The sequence below is a fragment of the Echinops telfairi genome, unplaced genomic scaffold, assembly GCF_000313985.2.
Source record: "Echinops telfairi isolate 266 unplaced genomic scaffold, ASM31398v2 ScPeMD7_3533;HRSCAF=4204_0, whole genome shotgun sequence".
NCBI lineage: Eukaryota > Metazoa > Chordata > Mammalia > Afrosoricida > Tenrecidae > Echinops > Echinops telfairi.
Window position 1 is genome coordinate 64954918 of NW_022107431.1, and position 18282 is coordinate 64973199.

Genomic DNA, 18282 nt, shown 5'->3' on the forward strand with positions numbered 1-18282 from the left:
GAAGAAAGTATTCTTGTGTTGAGGGAGTACTTGAGTGGAGGCCCAATGTCCTTCTGCTACCTTAATACTAAACCTATAAATGTAGGCTCATGGATCTATTTCCCCATCCTCATATAATATATTTGCATATGTACATGCCTTTAGCTAGAGCTCTATAAATGCCCTTTTCCTCCCAGCTCTTTCCTCTATTTCCTGTATAAAGTTTTTATGTGAACATTTTAGTAGATAAAAATTGTAATGTATAAAACTTTTGATGTATAATGATGATGCACAACTACAAATTGATTTAATTCCCCCAATTGGTAAGCTCAAACCACCAGAGCCTTTTCAAAATTAATCTTAAACTGGTTAGAAGTCCTGACTCAGTTGAAGACAGTTCATTTCTGTATTTTTTTCAATGTGTGTCTTATATGATTTATACTTCATGTTTTACGGTGCATTTTTATTTACAAATACCATGAATATCACCACATAGGCGTTCGATCTGGAGAAGAATTTGGGTGTCAGCTCAACCTCCCAGTCATGCCCCTGATCTCAATTCAGGCTCTCCTCTGAAAATATTTCTTTCTAAGGTGTAGTTGATTTGTCCTGCCAGTGCCTCTAACCAGAAGGGAACCACAGAGCAAAACACTGCTGAAGACATCCATTTCCAGTGCTGACGTAGACCTGATTCACTAAGAAAATAGGAAAAGAGTCAATGAAAAACATTCGAGGGAAATTACAACCCATATAAGGCAATGGGTGAGCCACGAATGTGGGCATAACGTTTTTTCCCCCCTTTTCTTTCTTTCCAACAGGGAGACACACTGCCTCTTCCTCCCTCTGTCCCAGACTGTCTGCGGGCTGATGTCAGGGTCGTCCCTTCTGAGAGCCAAAACTGTTCCTTCTACTTAGCAGACAAGACGGTCACCCACGGCTTCCTCTACCCTCCTGGTTGGTATAACTTTTTTAGAGCAGTAGCTTAGAAAGCCCTCATCAGCTGGATGTGGGCATGTGCCTTAAACATATATTCCCGACCTAAACTACCTGCTTGGGCTAAACCAGCTGTTTAGGCGGCTTCGAGTGGTTGTGGACTGGCAGTACAGCAGCTATAATAAAGTCTAATAAATTGTGCAGCGTAACCACAGATCCGCTCTGATATGACCCAGATGTTCCGAGAGTTCGGCAGGTTTAAATCTAATTTTAAAACTGAAGGCCTTGGAGGAGGACATAGGCATCTAAAAAAACTACATCTCCCACCCACCCCACCCCCGCCCCCTGTCCCTCTGGCTACTGGCCTGGGAGGCCTGCATGCAGAACGCAGCTGTGCGTGGGAAAAGTCCTGAGGCCAGACTCTGGCCTCTCACACTCACACTGGGGCTCCAACAGTTTTAAACAGTACATGAAGCAACTAAAGGTTTCTGTTACAAAGTCTTGCTCTCTGGGACATCTGAAGCTAGTGTAATTTTCCTGAAATTCTAGTATCATCCCTGGTTAGCAGGAAGTATCCTTTTCATTAACCTGCCCAAGAGATTTGTAACAATTTCAGCTTCTGGGAATTTTTTCCCCCCAAATGATATTTGTTGCATCTTTCTTCAAGCTGTGACCAAATATAGTCAACTGGGAAACTTCTAATTTAGATATTCAGAGATTTTTAGTGAAGAAAAGAGGCTTAAAGAAAGTTGGTTAGAATTCAGTTAAAATTTCTAATAGAATTAAAATAGATAAATGGATACTTAAGTGTCTAGATGTATTTAGAGCTACTGAATGTTTGTGAACGCTGGGATTAGTTGCAACAGTTTGTTGATAAAGATTTACAGTTGCATTTGTTAGACCATCAGACATTGGTTGGTATTCAAATGTTTGACCTTGACAGAGAAATGAAATGAATGACTAAGTAACTTTCCTCTCAAAAAAAATATTAAGGGTAAAATGAAACTCCCTTCTAACTCTTTAGCTAGAAATTCTAACTAACTGCTTAGAAACAGAAACTCTACCAATGCCAATTCGTATATTGATCTGAAACAGAGGTAATAGTATATTGACTGGCTTTCCAAATTCCGGGGCTTAGTGTAAGAAGTGGAAAAGGCTTGTTGGGGCCTGAATATCCTGAACGCCATATGAAATCTTACAAAGGAAAAAGAAAATGCTTATTTTCCCTCGTTTCTTGGTGTTCACCTGCATCTCCGATTTAAGTAGAAGTTAAGATACTTCCTCAAGTATAGTTTAAACATAGAAAGTAGTATAATAAGCTCTCATAGGTTTGCAATTCTCAGTATTCACAACAAAACTAGCAAAACATGGAAGACCAGGCCTTTGCCGAAGTGGTCCGGCTGGGGAGCAGAGAGCTGGGTTCCTGCCAGGGCAGCCTGGACTCGGAGCACATACAGTTAACACTCACTGGGCTGGAAGCCTGCTTCTCATCAGTTCTCAAAGTGAGCCCTTTGTAATGCCAGCCATCTGTACTGAGTTTTAAAACAAAACAAAAAACCCCAAACCTCATTTTTTTCCAGGAAATTTTATTTTGGCATAGAATTATTTAGAAAGACATTATTGTGTGCACATTAAATAGCTATGTGTTTGTATCTGGTATTGTATACATTTTCCAGGGCTTCTGTAACAAACTTCCATTGACATGGTTGTTGAAAGTCACAGAAATGTGTTCTTTCACAGTACTAGAGGCCACAAGTCCAAAGTCAAGGTGTCAGCAGGGCTGTGCTTTCTCAGAGGACTCTAGGGGAGACTCCTTCCTTGTCTCTCTCAGGGCTGCAGTCTTGACTTGACTTGCCTCTGTATGGCTGCAGGCACTGCCTCCCTTTGCACACGACCTTCTTCTGCTCTATGTTTCTCCTCTCCTCTTGTATCACCATCAGACTTGGAATTTAGCACCCACCCTGAGTACAGGTTGGTCTCCTCTTAAGACCCTAATTTAATTACATCTGCCCAAACCCTGTTTTTAAGTGAAGTCATGTTGACAGATACCAGGAATTAGGACACAGATATATCTTTCTGGGTCACGAGGCAACTGATCTTAGTGGTTGGTTACAGATTGGGTTGTAATCTAAACGGCTAACCGTATGAAGCCCCTAGCCACTCCATGGGAGGTGCCAGGGCTTTCTACTCCCATAAAGAGTTATAGTCATGGAAACTCACAGGGCAGTTCAACCCTGCTGTATCCGGGCACTATGAGTCATCATCCACTCGATGGCAGTGTGAGAGAGATTCAACCAATAATCACAGGTATTATGAAGGGTACTTATGACCTCTGCATTTTGAGTGTTAATACATTTAACTAGAAATAGGCCTCTATACAGTCTGCTACATTTTCTCTTTATGGTTGGAATAAATACAATTAATTTGTTTTGCAGAAAACAATAGAACCTCTGATAGTCAATATGATGCTTTAATTACAAGTAACTTGGTCCCTATGTATGAAGAATTCAAAAGTAAGTATATGTTCAGATTATTATCATTAAGATAGCTAAATGATTCCATGAAATTCTAAATCAAACACATCTTTCATTGAACTTTGTTCCCAATAGTTTTGTTCCCAAAAGTTATTTTGCTTCAATGTTTTAAGTATAGGTATAGGAAGAATCCCTAACATAGTTGGGATTTTGTTGGTTGTTTGTTTTTGAGGTGCTTCAACTTTTCAGACTTGCCAAAATTCTGGTCACTTATTTTTAATCTTTTGATTTCACTGCTCACTGTGGGTCTATATTTATTGTACAGTAGTGGCTTGCATGCTGCTGTGGTGCTAAAAGCTATGCCACTGGTATTTAAAGGACCAATAGGGTCACCCATGGTGGGCAGATTTCAGTAGAACTTCCAGATTCAACATGACCTCCTTCTGGAAAGACTTGTCCAGGGAAGATCTTATGGACGGCTGCCACAGGGCGTGGTCTTATGTAATGCCAGCACACAAGTCCCTCAGACTGAGCACTGCAAATACAACTAGGGACAAGCACCCGCCTCCTCACAGTAGAGTTGACTTTAGAACTTCCAGATTCAACATGACCTCCTTCTGGAAAAACTTGTCCAGGGAAGACCTTATGGGCGGCAGCAGGGCGTGGTCTTATGTAATGCCAGCACACAAGTCCCTTAGAGTGAGCACTGCAAATACAACTAGAGACAAGCACCCGCCTCCTCACAGTAGAGTTGACTTTAATGCTGTGGAATAACTCATAATAAGAAGAAATAGCTTCAAACATCCATTTATATTCAGAATCTAAAATGTGTGAAATGAAAATCAAGGAAAACGGAAAGCTTTTAAGAATGAAATGGAATTCTTGAAGATCAACTCGTGCGCTGGAATGGACTGACCCTGGTCATTTTGCCCCAGGCAAGTCTGTGGTCTATGAGGGCAGAATGCCTCGGGGAAGAAGCATGGTGTCACATTCATCATCGAGAAGAATGTTCCAAGATCTAGCCGACAACACATTGTCCTAATGATAGGGTATTTTCCTTTTAATACACCTTATTCAAAATTACTCACCAACCACTGATGCCAACATTAAAGAAATTGAAGATTTTAACCAACTCTTTAGCATGGAATTGACCAAGCCTTCAATCAAGATGTATTGTTAAGTAGTGGTGATTAGAATGAGGAAGTTAGACTCAAAGAAACACTAGTAGTTAGAAAATACAGCCTTGGTGATAGAAGGGATGGTAAAGAGCAAATGCTATAACTTAGCAAGACCAATGACCAGGTCGTTGCAACTACCCTTTTCCAACAACATAAATTGTGGCTGTGCTCACCTCACTGGTTCGAATACACAAGGAGCAAATGGACTCCCTCTGTGGAAAGAGAAGCTCGAGATCACCAGTCAGAGCAAACCGAGGGGCTGACTGAACAACACGCCATCGGCTATTCATGTGCAAGTTCAAGCTGGAGATAACAAAATTAAAACAAGTCCATGAGAGTTAAAGGAAACGTTGAGTGTATGCCACCTGAATTTAGAGACCATCTCAAGACCAGATGCACTGAGCACTAACCCCCGGGACCAGACACGCAGTGGGATGACATCCTGGGCATCGCTAAAAGGCAGTCATAAAAGACAAAACTAGAACAGATGTGAGAAGGGACTCTGAAGCTCGCTCTTGAATGTAGTGTGGCCCATGTGAGTGGAAGAAGTGAAAGAGCTTAACAGAAGATTTGGGTGGATTACTGACGTCTTAGTATGAAATGTATAAAGATCTGGAGTTTAAAAAATCAAGAGGGAAAAAAGTGCTGGGCTATCTTAAGATGTATGAATTAATGAAAAATGTCCAGGCTCATCTTGCAGTGCTGAAGTTGCCATGGGCACAATCAGCAGCCCTGACGCTGCTGTGGGTGATGAATGGTACTGCTAACTGAAAGGTTGGGAGCCGGCACGCACCAGTTACCCATGGGCGAGAGAGGCAGTTTATGTACAACTTTACAGTCTTGGAAACCCTAGAGAGTAGTCCTGTTCCAGTCTATAAGGGTTGCTATGAGTCCGAATCTATACCATGACTGTAGGTATGAGCAAAATAATGCGTGATGCCGAAAACATCAAAACAAGATGGAAGGCATGCACAGAATCACTGTGCCAAAAAAGAGTCAGTCAATGTCTTAGTCCGGGTTGACTAGAAAAACAAATCCAGAGATATTCATATGAATATAAGAAAGAGTTTTATATAAAAGAGCAATTGTATATTGAGAAAACATCCCAGCCCAGTCCAGATCAAGTCCATAAGTCTGATATTGGCCCGTGTGTCTGATATTAGTCCACAAGTTCCTCTTTAGAGTCATGCAGCACATGCAGTGATGCCAAATGCAGGAAGATCACTGGCCAGTGGATGTAAAATTGTGTGGATCCAGGGGCAGAGGAAGTATGTCAACACTAGCAGGGGTCACCAAGTGGTTCCTCCAGCTCCAGGGCTCTAGTGTAGCTCCAGGTGTCTTGTCAGCAGGAAGACAAAGTAGAGAGTCTGTGTGTATCTGGGCTCCAGTGAGCTATTTATCTCTGTCATGCCTCCAAATGAGGCCATCAAGCTGCGGCCTGATTAACAGGCTAGACTCCACCCCTTTGCAAGTTGACACCAGATTATGTAACTATCACAGTCAATATTTAACTATTTCACAAAGTAGCATGTGATCAAGAATGGATGGCATTGAAGGAAGATACCCAAGCTACACTGAAGAGACTGGCAATAAACAAGGTTCCAGGAATGGAGGGAATATGAATTGAGACATTTCAACAAACAGATGTAATGCTAGAAATTTGGGAGACAGCTGCCTGGTCAACCAACTTGAAGAGAATTATGAGCATTCCTATTTCAAAGAAGATGATCCAACAGATTGTGAAAATTATTTAACAATATTATTAGTATCACGTACAAGTAAAATTATGCTAAATATTATTTAAAACAATTATAGTACTACATAAACAGGGAATTGCCACAAACTCTAGTCCAATTCAGTAGAGAATGTAGAATAAGTAATCTGTTCATACTGCATCGGGGAAATCTGCTGCTGAAGACCTCTGTAAGGTGGATGACCTCTGCAAACAAAGACAGCCCTTGAGGACTAATATGTGCCTGACCATGGCTATGGCCATTTCCATCACCATTATCCACGTGGAAGCTGGACAATGACTACATAAGCTCAAATAAGTGATGCCTTTGAATTCTGGTGTTTGTAAAGAATATTGACGATGACATGTACAACCAGAGGAACAGACAAATCTGTCTAGGAAGAAGTATAGTCAGCATGTTCTTCACATGTGTGACAGTGAGACTGCATCGCTTGTAAAAGTGCACATCAGAAGTAGGCGTGGTGAGACTTAATCCACAGACTTTGGACATGTCATCAGACGGGACTTGGAGGAGAGCACTATGCTTGCTGAAGTATCGGGTGAGTAAAAGGAAGGCCGTCCCCTCAGTAAGATGGATTGGTACCATGACTGCCATACTGGGCTGAAATGCTGCCATGATTATGAGGATGGCACAGGATCAAGCATTATTTTATTGTACATGGGGTCAGTAGGTGTCAGAACTGACTCCACATAGCAACAATTTAATTTAGAGAATAATTCACAAGGTTAAATTTTACTGGCAACTGAACTAAATGTAAGGTTAATGTTTGTCCTGAGAGTCATCATTAATAAGGTAAATATGTACATTCTGGCCATTTTAAACTTGCTGCCCGCAGAGCACTTCAGCCTTGGTAAAGAATTTGGAGCCGTAGTCAATCATAATTTCCAGATTGCGGCAACAACAGCATCCAAAAGGGTCCTCAACGCAGCTACTTATTGTCGTTAGACATAAGCTTTGTACAATTACCCAGCCGTACTGCACATTATTGAGGCAGGATGTCATGCTAACGACATATGCCTGTCTATAACAGGAAATATTTCAATATGGTAGAAGAAAACTCTTTTAACACTTCATTCTTTCATTTTCAGAAATGTGGCATTACTTCCATCGTGTTATTCTTCTCAGACATGCCATAGAGAGAAATGGAGTAAATGTGGTTAGTGGGCCAGTTTTTGATTATAATTATGATGGCCATTTTGATGCTCCTGATGAAATTACAAAGTAAGTAATATGGAACCATATGGGCTCTTTTTGATTCGGCAGGGGAAGTGTTTTTAACAATATTTAAAATAAAAGTTCAGCATTTTAAATGTTACATAATGCATTGATATACAGATGTTATTAACTACCTTCAATCTACTGTAGAAATCTAGCATAATCTTTTATGGCAAAAATATTAATGGGTGAGAGAAAAATGCCACAGAAACACTTAGTAAAAATTTTATCTGGCAAGCTTTTAAACTAAGAAAGAAAAGCAAAATGTGATTTTGTAAAAGTAAGAAGATAGTACTCTCAATAGTGATAAAGCCAGGCTGACAATAAGTGGGGGAAAAAACTAAGTAAAGACTAGTAAATTAAATGAGAGGATTGGACACATCATAAAACATTTCCCAGGGAAGAGTGTAAGCTTCAAACAGAACACTAGTTCTATTAAACTATCTGAGGGGTTTCAAACATTTGTGAGGAAAAATTCCACTCTTTTTTTTAAGAAATCATTTTATTGGGGGCTCCGTACAATGCCTTTCACAATCCATCCATACATCCATTGTGTCAAGCACATTTATACATTTATTGCCCTCATCATTCTCAAAACATTTGCTTTCTACCTGAGCCCTTGGCATCAGCTCCTCATTTCCCCCCTCCCTCCCGTTCCTCCCTCCTTCATGCACCCTTGGTAATTTATAAGTTATTATTATTTTGTCATATCTTACGCTGTCCGACGTCTCCCTTCACCCACTTTTCTGTTGTCCATCCTGCAGGGAGAAGGTTATATGCAGATCATTGTGATTGGTTCTCCCTTTCTAACCCACTTTCCCTCCACCCTCCCAGTATCGCCACTCTCACCACTGGTCCTGAAGGGATCATCTATCCTGGATTCCCTGTGTTTCCAGTTCTTATCTGTACCAGTGTACATCCTCTGGTCTAGCTGGATTTGTAAGGTAGAATTGGGATCATGATAGTGGGGGTGGGGGGGAGCATTTAAGAACTAGAGAAGGTTGTATGTTTCATTGTTACTACACAGCACCCTGACTGGCTCGTCTCCTCCCTGCCACCCTTCTGTAAGGGGATGTCCAGTTGCCCACAAATGGCCCTTGGGGCCCTACTCTGCACTTAATTTCCTTTTGTCATGAACTTTTTGAGGCCCCTTCACACAACTTAGTACTAAACCCGATCATAATAGTTACTGAGAATTAATTTTGAACAAAATCATAGCGGATTTTAGAACGATGTCATCAAAGGATTAAAGATCAGGAAACACACTTTCTTGTTTGTTTGTTTTTCCTGAATGCCATCTACATTGAGGCCCTCTCCTTGCCCTTGCTTCAATGTTTATTGATTTTTACCTTTCACCATTTACTAACGCTAGAGAAAAAATACTTAGACCTTTCCTATGTGATGGTATGTTGCTAAGCACTGGCATATATTTCACTGAATTCTCAAAACAATCCAATATTCACTTCTCTCAGCTCCATTTAAAGTTGATTCCATTGAGGTTGTATAGTTTGTGTAAGGTCCACAACCAGTAAGTGGCAAAGGGAGAATGCAAACCCAGGCAGGTTATAGAAGTGCGCAGCTAGAATTGGAATCTGGGCTTCTTCCCTCTCAGTCCCTGCTCTTTCCAGCAGGAGCCGGAGTGGTTTATTGGTTACTCACTGGGCTGCTCGCAGCAAGATCAGCAGTTTTAACTAACCAGCTGCTCCACGGAGGAAAGATGAGGCTTTTTGTTGTGGGTCAGTTTTGCAGCCTTGCAAACCTGAAAGGGCGGTTCTACTCTGTCCCTTAGGCTTGCTTTGAGCCAGAACTAACTGGATGGCAGGAACTGCTGAGAAGTATAAAGGCTGCTTACACACAGCCAAAGATATGCTCGGATTTGCGTTTCTACTCTGGAGGTTTAGGCACGTCCCAGGGAACTGAACTAACGTAATTCTTAGGGCTTATGTTTTACTTCCTAATTGTTATTGTCTAATGCTTGGGGCCTTAAGAGCTTGTGAGTGGCCACCCAGGATGCAGCATTTGGCGTGTCTTCTCAGGGAGCAGTAGAGGGAGAGGGAGGGTAAAGAACGGGAGGAGGAAATGGGAGGTATTGCTAATTGCTTCTATGAACAAACACCTCCTTTGTTACGAGACCCAAAGAACTGGATGATCCAGTAGCTACCACTACTGACTATTTTGAACAAACATTCTATAGAAGAATTCTGATCAAAATAGGGAAAGTACAAAGCAGAATACTAAATGCTGATAAATTCCTGACATGTTAGAATCAATAACCCCCCTAAAACCTCACTGGCATTAAGTTAAGCCGGTTCCAACCCAAGTTACATAGACCTCCAAGCCTACTGTTCTGAGATCCTATTTAAACCTGGAGTGAAAAACCTATGTTGCAGTCTTCTCGAAAACACACAGTGAATTCGTTTATTTAATAAAGAATGTTTGCCTTGAAGCTCGTGTCTCCCCTTTTGAAGAACCACCTAAATGGTATCACATTTAAAACATCTCGAAAGGTTAGCTAGGAGGGTGAGTGGGGCAATTAGCTCATCCTAGCGAGGAAGGAACCATTCACAAAGGAGAAGGTTGCACTACTAGAAATAATCAATGTTGCTAAATTGCATATGTAGAAATTATTAAATGGAGATATATGTTGCTAGGTATACTTTTAACAAAAATTATAAAGTCAACAAAACTGGGAAATATTTATACACGATGGAGAATACCACCCTCTACTATTCTCTGTATTCCAATATTTCCTCATAATGTTAAAATGACTACGATTGACACCTCTACTATAGCTAGTTAAAGTCTAGACATATGTGAAAAGATGCTATATTTCTTATTCAGATTATTGTTTTCCACCTTGGCCCTTCTGTACAAGTATATAAACACATTTGTCTCCTTAGAAGTCAAAGTATAATAATGTCAAAACTTTCAATGATGTTTGCAGGTATTTGGCCAACACCAGTGTTCCCATCCCCACACACTACTTTGTGGTGCTGACTAGTTGTAAAAACAGGAGCCACACTCCCAACGACTGCCCTGGCCAGCTGGACGTTCTGCCCTTTATCATCCCTCACCGACCTACCAACGAGGAGAGCTGCCCCGTGAGTATGCTTCATGAGAGGCCCCGCCACTTGCCCGGGACTCTGGTTCTCAGAGCTCATCTGGGCTTTCAGAGAAGTAGCCCTGACTAAAATGCATGCTTGCAGGTGGTTCTTGGGTAGGGGTGTGCAGAAATGATTTCAGTTTTGAGTTTTTCTTGGGTGATTGATCTCTATATGTTAGTCCAGGTAGACTAGAAACACAAATACAGGTAGTCTCATATGTATATAAAAAAGAGCTTTATATGAAATATAATTGTACATTAAGAAAACATCCCAGCCAGTCCAGATCAAGTCCATAACTTTGATATTAGCCCATATATCTGATACCAATCTATAAAGTCCTCTTCAGATTCATGAAACACATGCAATGACACCCGCCAAATGCAGGAAGATCACAGGCCAGAGGGTGGGATGTCTTGTGGATCCAGTGGTGGTGTAAGCATCTCAGTGCTGGCAGGGGTCTCCATGTGGCTCCTCCAGCTCAGGGCACTATTGTAGCTCCATGTGTGTTATCAGCTGCAATGTCTCCCAGAGAGTAAGCCTGCCTCCTGCCTCCAGCAAGCCAGTTATCTCTTTAGCACCTCCAAATGAGGTCATTAAGCTGTGACCTGATTGACAGGCTAAACTCACCCCTTCACTTGTAAGGCTCAAAGAGACAACAGATTATGTAGCTACCACACTCTATGTAATCAATATCAATTTAAACGTGAATTATGCAGGAACCTGTGTTTATGTAGACATAACTTGGATGTTTTATTATATACACTGTGTTCACACTCACTAATAAGAAAAGAGTTGTTATCTGATTGATCTTTTATTCTTGTTTCAAAGCCTTAAGATCCTGTTGGTATAGCGGTTATGCATTGGGCTGTGATCCACAAGATCAGCAGTTCGAAACCACCAGCAATTCTGTGGGAGAAAGGCTGGGGTGTCTACTCCCATAAACAGTTACAATCTTGGAAACCCACAGGGGGGGTCCACATGAGTCAGCATTAATTTTATGGCCGCAAGAGCGTAAATGTCTACTGGATGAGTATATACAGATAACAACTGCGTTCGTTTGAAACATGAGGTTTCAGAATGACTACTCACCTAAAGGTTGATGATTCAAACACACTCCAGAGCTCTGTGAGAAAACGTTGGTGGTCTGGTCCTATAAGCATTGTGGTTGGTGGTGTTCTGTGTCATTGAATTCATTCTACTCATGGCCACTCTTTGCGGCATTGAACTGCCCCATCCCGTTTCCTGGGCTATAATCTTTAGGAGAGCAGATATCAGGTCTGTTCCCTCCTGGAGACGCTGGTGGGTTGGCACTACCCGCTTTGGGGCTAGTGGTCAGTGCTCTGACCGTTGCACTATCAGGCATCCTTTCTGTAAAGCTTGTGCTCAAGAAACTCTTACAGAGCATTTCTGTTCTGTGACACATGGGATCACAGTAAGTAGGAACTGACCTGATGGCAACAGGTTTGATTAACAGGTTCATGGCTGCAATTAAGTTTGTTCACGTAACATTCATTTTAAAACATGTATTAGACCACCTCAGCTGTCTTGTGGGTCAAAGCAAATCACATGTAAATAGTTACTCCCATTTGCATATATGTTATTAAACTAAAAAACAAACTCACTTTCATAGAGTCAATGCTGACTCATAGTGACCCCCCCTCCCCACCCCATGGGTTTCCAAGAGTGTAACTGCACACGGGAGTAGAAAGCCCAGTCTTTCTCCCTAGTTTTAAACTGCTGACCATGTAGATCCCAGCCCAATGCATAACTACGACATCTCCAGGGCTCCTGCATATGTTGTTATAGAAGCAAATATAAGAGGGCTTCAAAGGTGCATGGGGAAATTCCATTACCTTTTCATTCCATTCTTCATGAACTTTTTGAAGCCCTGTTGGCTTAATTGGGCTTTACTGAAGTCATTCAATAAATGCAGATACATCAAGTATCTTTTAAGTGCACAGTATTAAGTATACACGATCGTGGTAGAACTCTTTAAAATGCATCATGTAATTCTTGTCTTGAAGGAGTTCATATATATGTTGGATATAGGTAAGATAAAGGCATATGTAAGACAAGAATATTTTAATAAATAAAATAATATCTCAAAGTTGGATCACCTGCCAAATGCCACTTCAAGGATTTAGTATTGTCAGGGAAAGTTTCATGCAGAAAGGTGGGAGTAGGATTGGTCCTTGAAAAATGCATATAGTTTGGATTGAGGGGATGAGGAAGCATTTTCCTGAAAAGGCATGAAAAAAGGGGAAGATTGGATTCAGGAGACAAAAAAAAAAAAATGAGGCTCAGGGATGAATCAGTCATTTTAACTGTAGGTATTAGGGGAAAAGACAAAGAGGGAAGTTAGAAATGAGAATTATCTTGGCAGGTTAATAGGACACTTAAGTTTAGGCAAGTCAAACTTGTGGAAATGGGGGGCCCACATAGAAAGTCTCATTTGCTAGGAATTAAAGGGACTGGAGAGTAAGACTTCGGTTCTAGGCCACATTGTGATTATTCAGCTATGTCCTTTCAGGCGTTCAGCAGCCTGACTGCTTTCACTTTGCTGTGTAAAATGGAATGGGCACAGATAAATCAGGCATGAATTTTAACCAAAGGGGTTCAAATTTCAGAAGAAAGCAAAACGTGGTAGAAGACAGGGACAGACCTTTGTTGTGGGATTTCTTTCCATTGCATGCTGAAGCTGAGGTTTGAACTTGAATGATGTACGTATGAACTGTCCTTTGAGTTTCTCAGACTGTAACTGTTCCCGGGAAAGTAGAAAGCCGCATCTTTCTCCCTTGGAGAGGCTGCTGGTTTCAAACTGCTGACCTTGAGGATCTCAGCCAACCACGTAATGACTATACCACCAGAACTCCTTTCAAAGCTGGGATATTGAAAGATTGGCTACAATTGGCTTCTGTTGAGAATTATCAGTGCCTGTGACTTGTCTGATTGTAAATAATTTGATTGCCACCTCTGTGTAGGTAAAGTTACTGGGTTGTATTTTGGGGCCATTTAACTGCAACTTTAGAAGAAGATATTTAGTTGAATGGATCCCAAATAAGCCAGAGGAGAGTTGTTGTGGAAGCCAAGAGGGAGAAAACTTCTTGGGGGTTGGGGCAGGGGGAGACCAAAATATCAAATGCTGTGGAAACGTGAAAGAGGAAAGGCAAGGGGAAAAAGACTTTGACCTGGATTCTCATCTGCAGTATGATTCCAAATTTGCACACTGCATATTTATTTGTTTCAAAAAGAGTTAACTCCCTTCATGAGTCTCACACAAAGAAATGTCTTAGTGGTTAAGAACAAAAAGTAATTTCCTCTTTCAGTTCCTCGGGCTCCAGTAATGACTGCCTAATGTAAGCCTGCACAATTAAAAAACAAGTAAGCCCATGAACTAAAGTCAAAGGAGAGCTACTAAAAGCAAAACAGCACAAAACAAAAATGCTCATCTAATGAACTTTTATTAATTTGTATTTTTTGCTTTGGTAATATTTTATTGAACACTGGCAATATCCAGGGTCTGGCACACTATCACACTTGACCGGAAAACACTCCTAATGGTCAACAAACTGACTTAGAACTATTTGTAGGCTTTTGGGGTTTTTTGGTCATTTTTTTGGTTTGTCTGTTTTTGTCGTTTTGTTTTTTTCTGTCTTGTTTTTGTGCTTATTATTGTCTCTGTCTGTCTATCGAGATAACATAGATGGGATAAGCAGTCCCGGGGAGAAAACAATGGGACCAGTGGTTCTGGGGGGTACACAGGAGAGAAGGAAATGGTGGAAAGGCAGGGGGCGTTAACAAACCCAGGGACAAGGGAACAACAAGTGATCTAAAATTGATGGTGAGGAGGGCATATGATGTCTGGTGGGGCTTGATCAAGGGCAATGTAACTAAGAGGAATTACTGGAACCCAAATGAAGGCTGAACATGATAGTTGGACAAGAGGAAAGTAAAAGGAAATAGAGGAAAGAACTAGTAGGCAAAGGGCATTAAAAGAGGTCTAAATACAGACATGTACATATATAAAATATTTATATATAACGATAGGAAAATAGATCTATGTACATATATTTATAGGTTTAGTATTAAGGTAGCAGGCAGACATTGGGCCTCTACTCAAGTACTCCCTCAATGCAATGACACTTTGTTCTAATAACCTGGCATTCTGTGATGCTCACCTTCCCAACACGCCTGATCACTGAAGACAAAATGGGTCCATAATCAAATGTGGTGAAGAAAGCTGATGGTGCCCAGCTATCAAAAGATATAGCATCTGGGGCCTTAAAGGCTTGAAGATAAATAAGCGACCATCTAGCTGAGAAGCAACAAAGCTCTCAGCCTGTGTGATCATGAGGTGTCGACAGGATCAGGTATCAAGCATCAAAGACACAGAACAAAAAAATAATACCAAAGTGGATGAGGGGGAGTGCAGAGTAGAGACCCAAAGCCCATCTGTAGACAATTGGACGTCCCCTCACAGATGGATCACAAGGAAGACCCAAACCATGAAATAACTGAGGATGGGTGTAGTATAAATTGAGGATCCTTAGGTGGTACAAACATTTTGCACTTGACTTCTAACCTAAAGATGCAGTTTACACCTGACCAGTGGGTCTGAAGAAGAAGTCCTGCTGATGTGCTTCTGTGAAGCGCCCAGTGAAGGAGACCCAATGGATCAGTTCTATTCTGTAATGCAGAGTCATTATCTGTCAGAACTAACTCACCAGCAATGGTTTGTTTTTGTTTGTTCATTGCATATCACCATGCAGTAATCATTTTTAAAAAGCATATTGGTACACACCAATTCATGATCATGATTAGCTCTGGATAGAGGAACATTTGGGTACTTAAACTTTATATTTTAGATTTTATTTCTTTAAGTATATATGTACATACATTTAACAAATATATAAAAATGCCTAAACTTTATGACTTTGTGATTGTATGTACTTGTATAGAAATATAGAAGCAGGTCCTTCCTTAATTTAAGAAACTCTAAACGTAGCCCAATAAAATTAGGATATAAATCCATATAAATCACAGGGGAAAGGACAATTTTTAAATCATGAACCATCTTTCTCTAAGTGAAAAATCATGCCCTATAGACAATAATCCTGTGTTCTTTTCCAGGAAGGTAAGTCTGAAGCTGTTTGGGTTGAAGAAAGATGGAATGCGCATCTTGCTCGGGTTCGCGACGTGGAGCTTCTTACTGGACTTGACTTTTATCAGGAAAAAGCACAGCCTGTCTCTGAGATTTTGCAACTAAAGACTTATTTACCCATACTCGAAACCCTTATTTAGGCTAAAAGACATAGACTCACTATGAATCAGAGTCTGCTCAATGATAGTGAGGGTGTTTTTTGGAATATTTAATAACACAAATTTGATAAGATTATTTTCCTTGTAGAAGAATCAGAAATTAATTTTTCTATTTTTCTATGGTCCTTACTTTTATGTACTCACTCATTTCTTTTTCATTTCTATGAGCATGTATTATTTTGAATTCACTTTTTTGGCACAGAAGTTGAGCTATGTGACTATTACATTTCTATCCATTCATACTCTTTGGCTCTCTCTTTTGGGGTAACATTCTCTAAACAAAAAGAAGAACAAAAGAAGTAGGTATTGGGTCAATGCTATAGCAGCTTTGTGATAAAATGTTTTCCAGGTAAAAAGTTTTGGGGAACTATTAGAACCTTATATATGCACATAAAGTTTATTCAGCAATGTCATGTGCAAAAACTTAAAGAGGCTAATCTATTTAATTATGTACAGGCTGCAAGAAAATATCTTTTACAAGAGCAAAGAGCAGAGAAAACAATTTAGGAGGCAGGTTAAATAAATCCTGGGATTTGTTTAAATGAATAATGAAATGCTTCACCCTTTGTATGGAAAGAAGTAGACCTACATAGTGAACAAAAAGCTGATAGAACAGTATGTATCCTACAATAGTATTTATAAAGGACCAGATAGAAAGTATTTAGGGCCATACATTATTGCAGCCACTTGTCTCTGGCAAGTATAGACAATATGTAAATTGAATCACCATGGCTCTGTTCCAACAAAATCATAATTAAAATCACATGTGGAGACTTTAAATTTGACCCTTGGGCTGTAGGTCAGTGCTTGTTTACATAAACCTTCAATAAAGAGGAACAAGGAATTAATAGTAAGGTATGGAGGAAATATAGTTTTTAGGTTATGCCCTTTTGAACTAACAGGTTAACATCTCAGGATTAGGTTTGACACATTGAACAATAATGTCAGAAGGCCCGACTAGCTGTAGGATAACATGAAGAACATCATACATGAAGAAAGCAAAAGGTCATTAAAAAGACAAGATGGAAAATGTCAAAGTGGATTTCAGAAGAGGCTCTGAAACTCGCTTTTCAATATTGAACAGCTACAGTAAAAGAAATAATGAAGTAGAAGAACTGAACAGAAAATTTCAAAGGACAGATTAAAAAGGCAAAATATTTTAATGAAAGGTGCAAGATTTTACAGTTGGAAAGGCTAAAAGGAAAAGCATGTCTAAGGCTCAGCATATCTAAGATTGAAAGAACAAAAGAAAATATTGACGCCTCAAGTTGTAATATTGAAATATTCCTTCGGTAAAATCTTGAATGATGTAGGAAGCATCAAAAGAAGATAGAAGGAATACAGGGAGTCCTTGTACCAAAAAGAGCTGGTCAACTGTGGTCAAGTGAAATGTCTTAATGTGGCTCTCCTTTCCACATCTCTGTAAGTACCACCAAATGATTAGGTGGCACTATGCAAATAGGGTATGTAAAGCACTATTAGAGGGGATGTAAGAGAGCGATCTCAAAAGCAGGAACAAAGAGAATCCTGGGACCATCAAGGAAGAAAAGCCACCAGCAAAGAATGTTCAATATCCCTGCCTGAAGTGGCAGAGGCAACAGAGGCCAAAGCAAGAAGACCACGAGACAGAGCAGAGGGGCAACACCAAAACGAGGAGGCTGTGAACCAGAGCAGTGGGCCGGCTTCCTGATTCTATGTGGCAGAGGTCAAGGGACCAAGTGGCTGGGAGTTTGAGGAGGATCAGAGAGAGACTTGGATGCTGGCTGAGGAGAGGCACTGATGTGGACCAAAGACTATTTCCTTAACTGTTTCATGAATTTGACTTATAATAACCTGTTAACTTCCTTTAACAACCTCTATCATTGTGAATACCGTCTATGTGCTTTGTTTGGCCATTGCAATGGATTATTGAACCCGGAAGAGAAGAGAAGTAGTGTGCCAGGGGAGGAGCAGTAGGTGTCAGAACATGGAAAAAGAAGAATGGCTGGTGGGGGCATGTCTGACCTCTGCCTTATGGTAATGAGCCTTGGGCAGAGATGGAGATGGAGTCTCCTTTTTCCCTTGTTTCCCCAAAGGAGATGAGATATGGCCCCTGAGCTGTTTTCTCAACACTGCAATCACCATGCCCTTTTTTCTTCCATACTTCAGTATGTGTTTCCTAACATACACACAACGCCAGTCAGGGAATTCAGAGCGGACACAAACCCCTCGCCTCTGATAAGAGTTCGCAACACAGGGAATCCAGGACAGATAAATCCCTCAGGACCAATAATAAGAGTAGCAATATCAGGACTCAAGTAGAAAGAAAATGTCTTGAAAATGATGA

The 18282-nt window shown here is 40.6% G+C and overlaps 1 protein-coding gene across 1 annotated transcript in view; it reads left to right on the plus strand.

The window, feature by feature from the left end:
• Positions 1 to 16198, plus strand: part of ENPP3 (ectonucleotide pyrophosphatase/phosphodiesterase 3) — a gene marked incomplete at its 5' end in the record, with an annotated part of 88039 nt that extends 71841 nt beyond the window's left edge. The window contains 5 exons of the mRNA XM_045294308.1: positions 798 to 933; positions 3348 to 3425; positions 7407 to 7539; positions 10478 to 10634; positions 15768 to 16198. Coding sequence (XP_045150243.1) covers positions 798 to 933; positions 3348 to 3425; positions 7407 to 7539; positions 10478 to 10634; positions 15768 to 15938 — 675 coding nt within the window. The remainder of the gene's footprint in view (positions 1 to 797; positions 934 to 3347; positions 3426 to 7406; positions 7540 to 10477; positions 10635 to 15767) is intronic.
• Positions 16199 to 18282: the final 2084 nt, after the last annotated feature.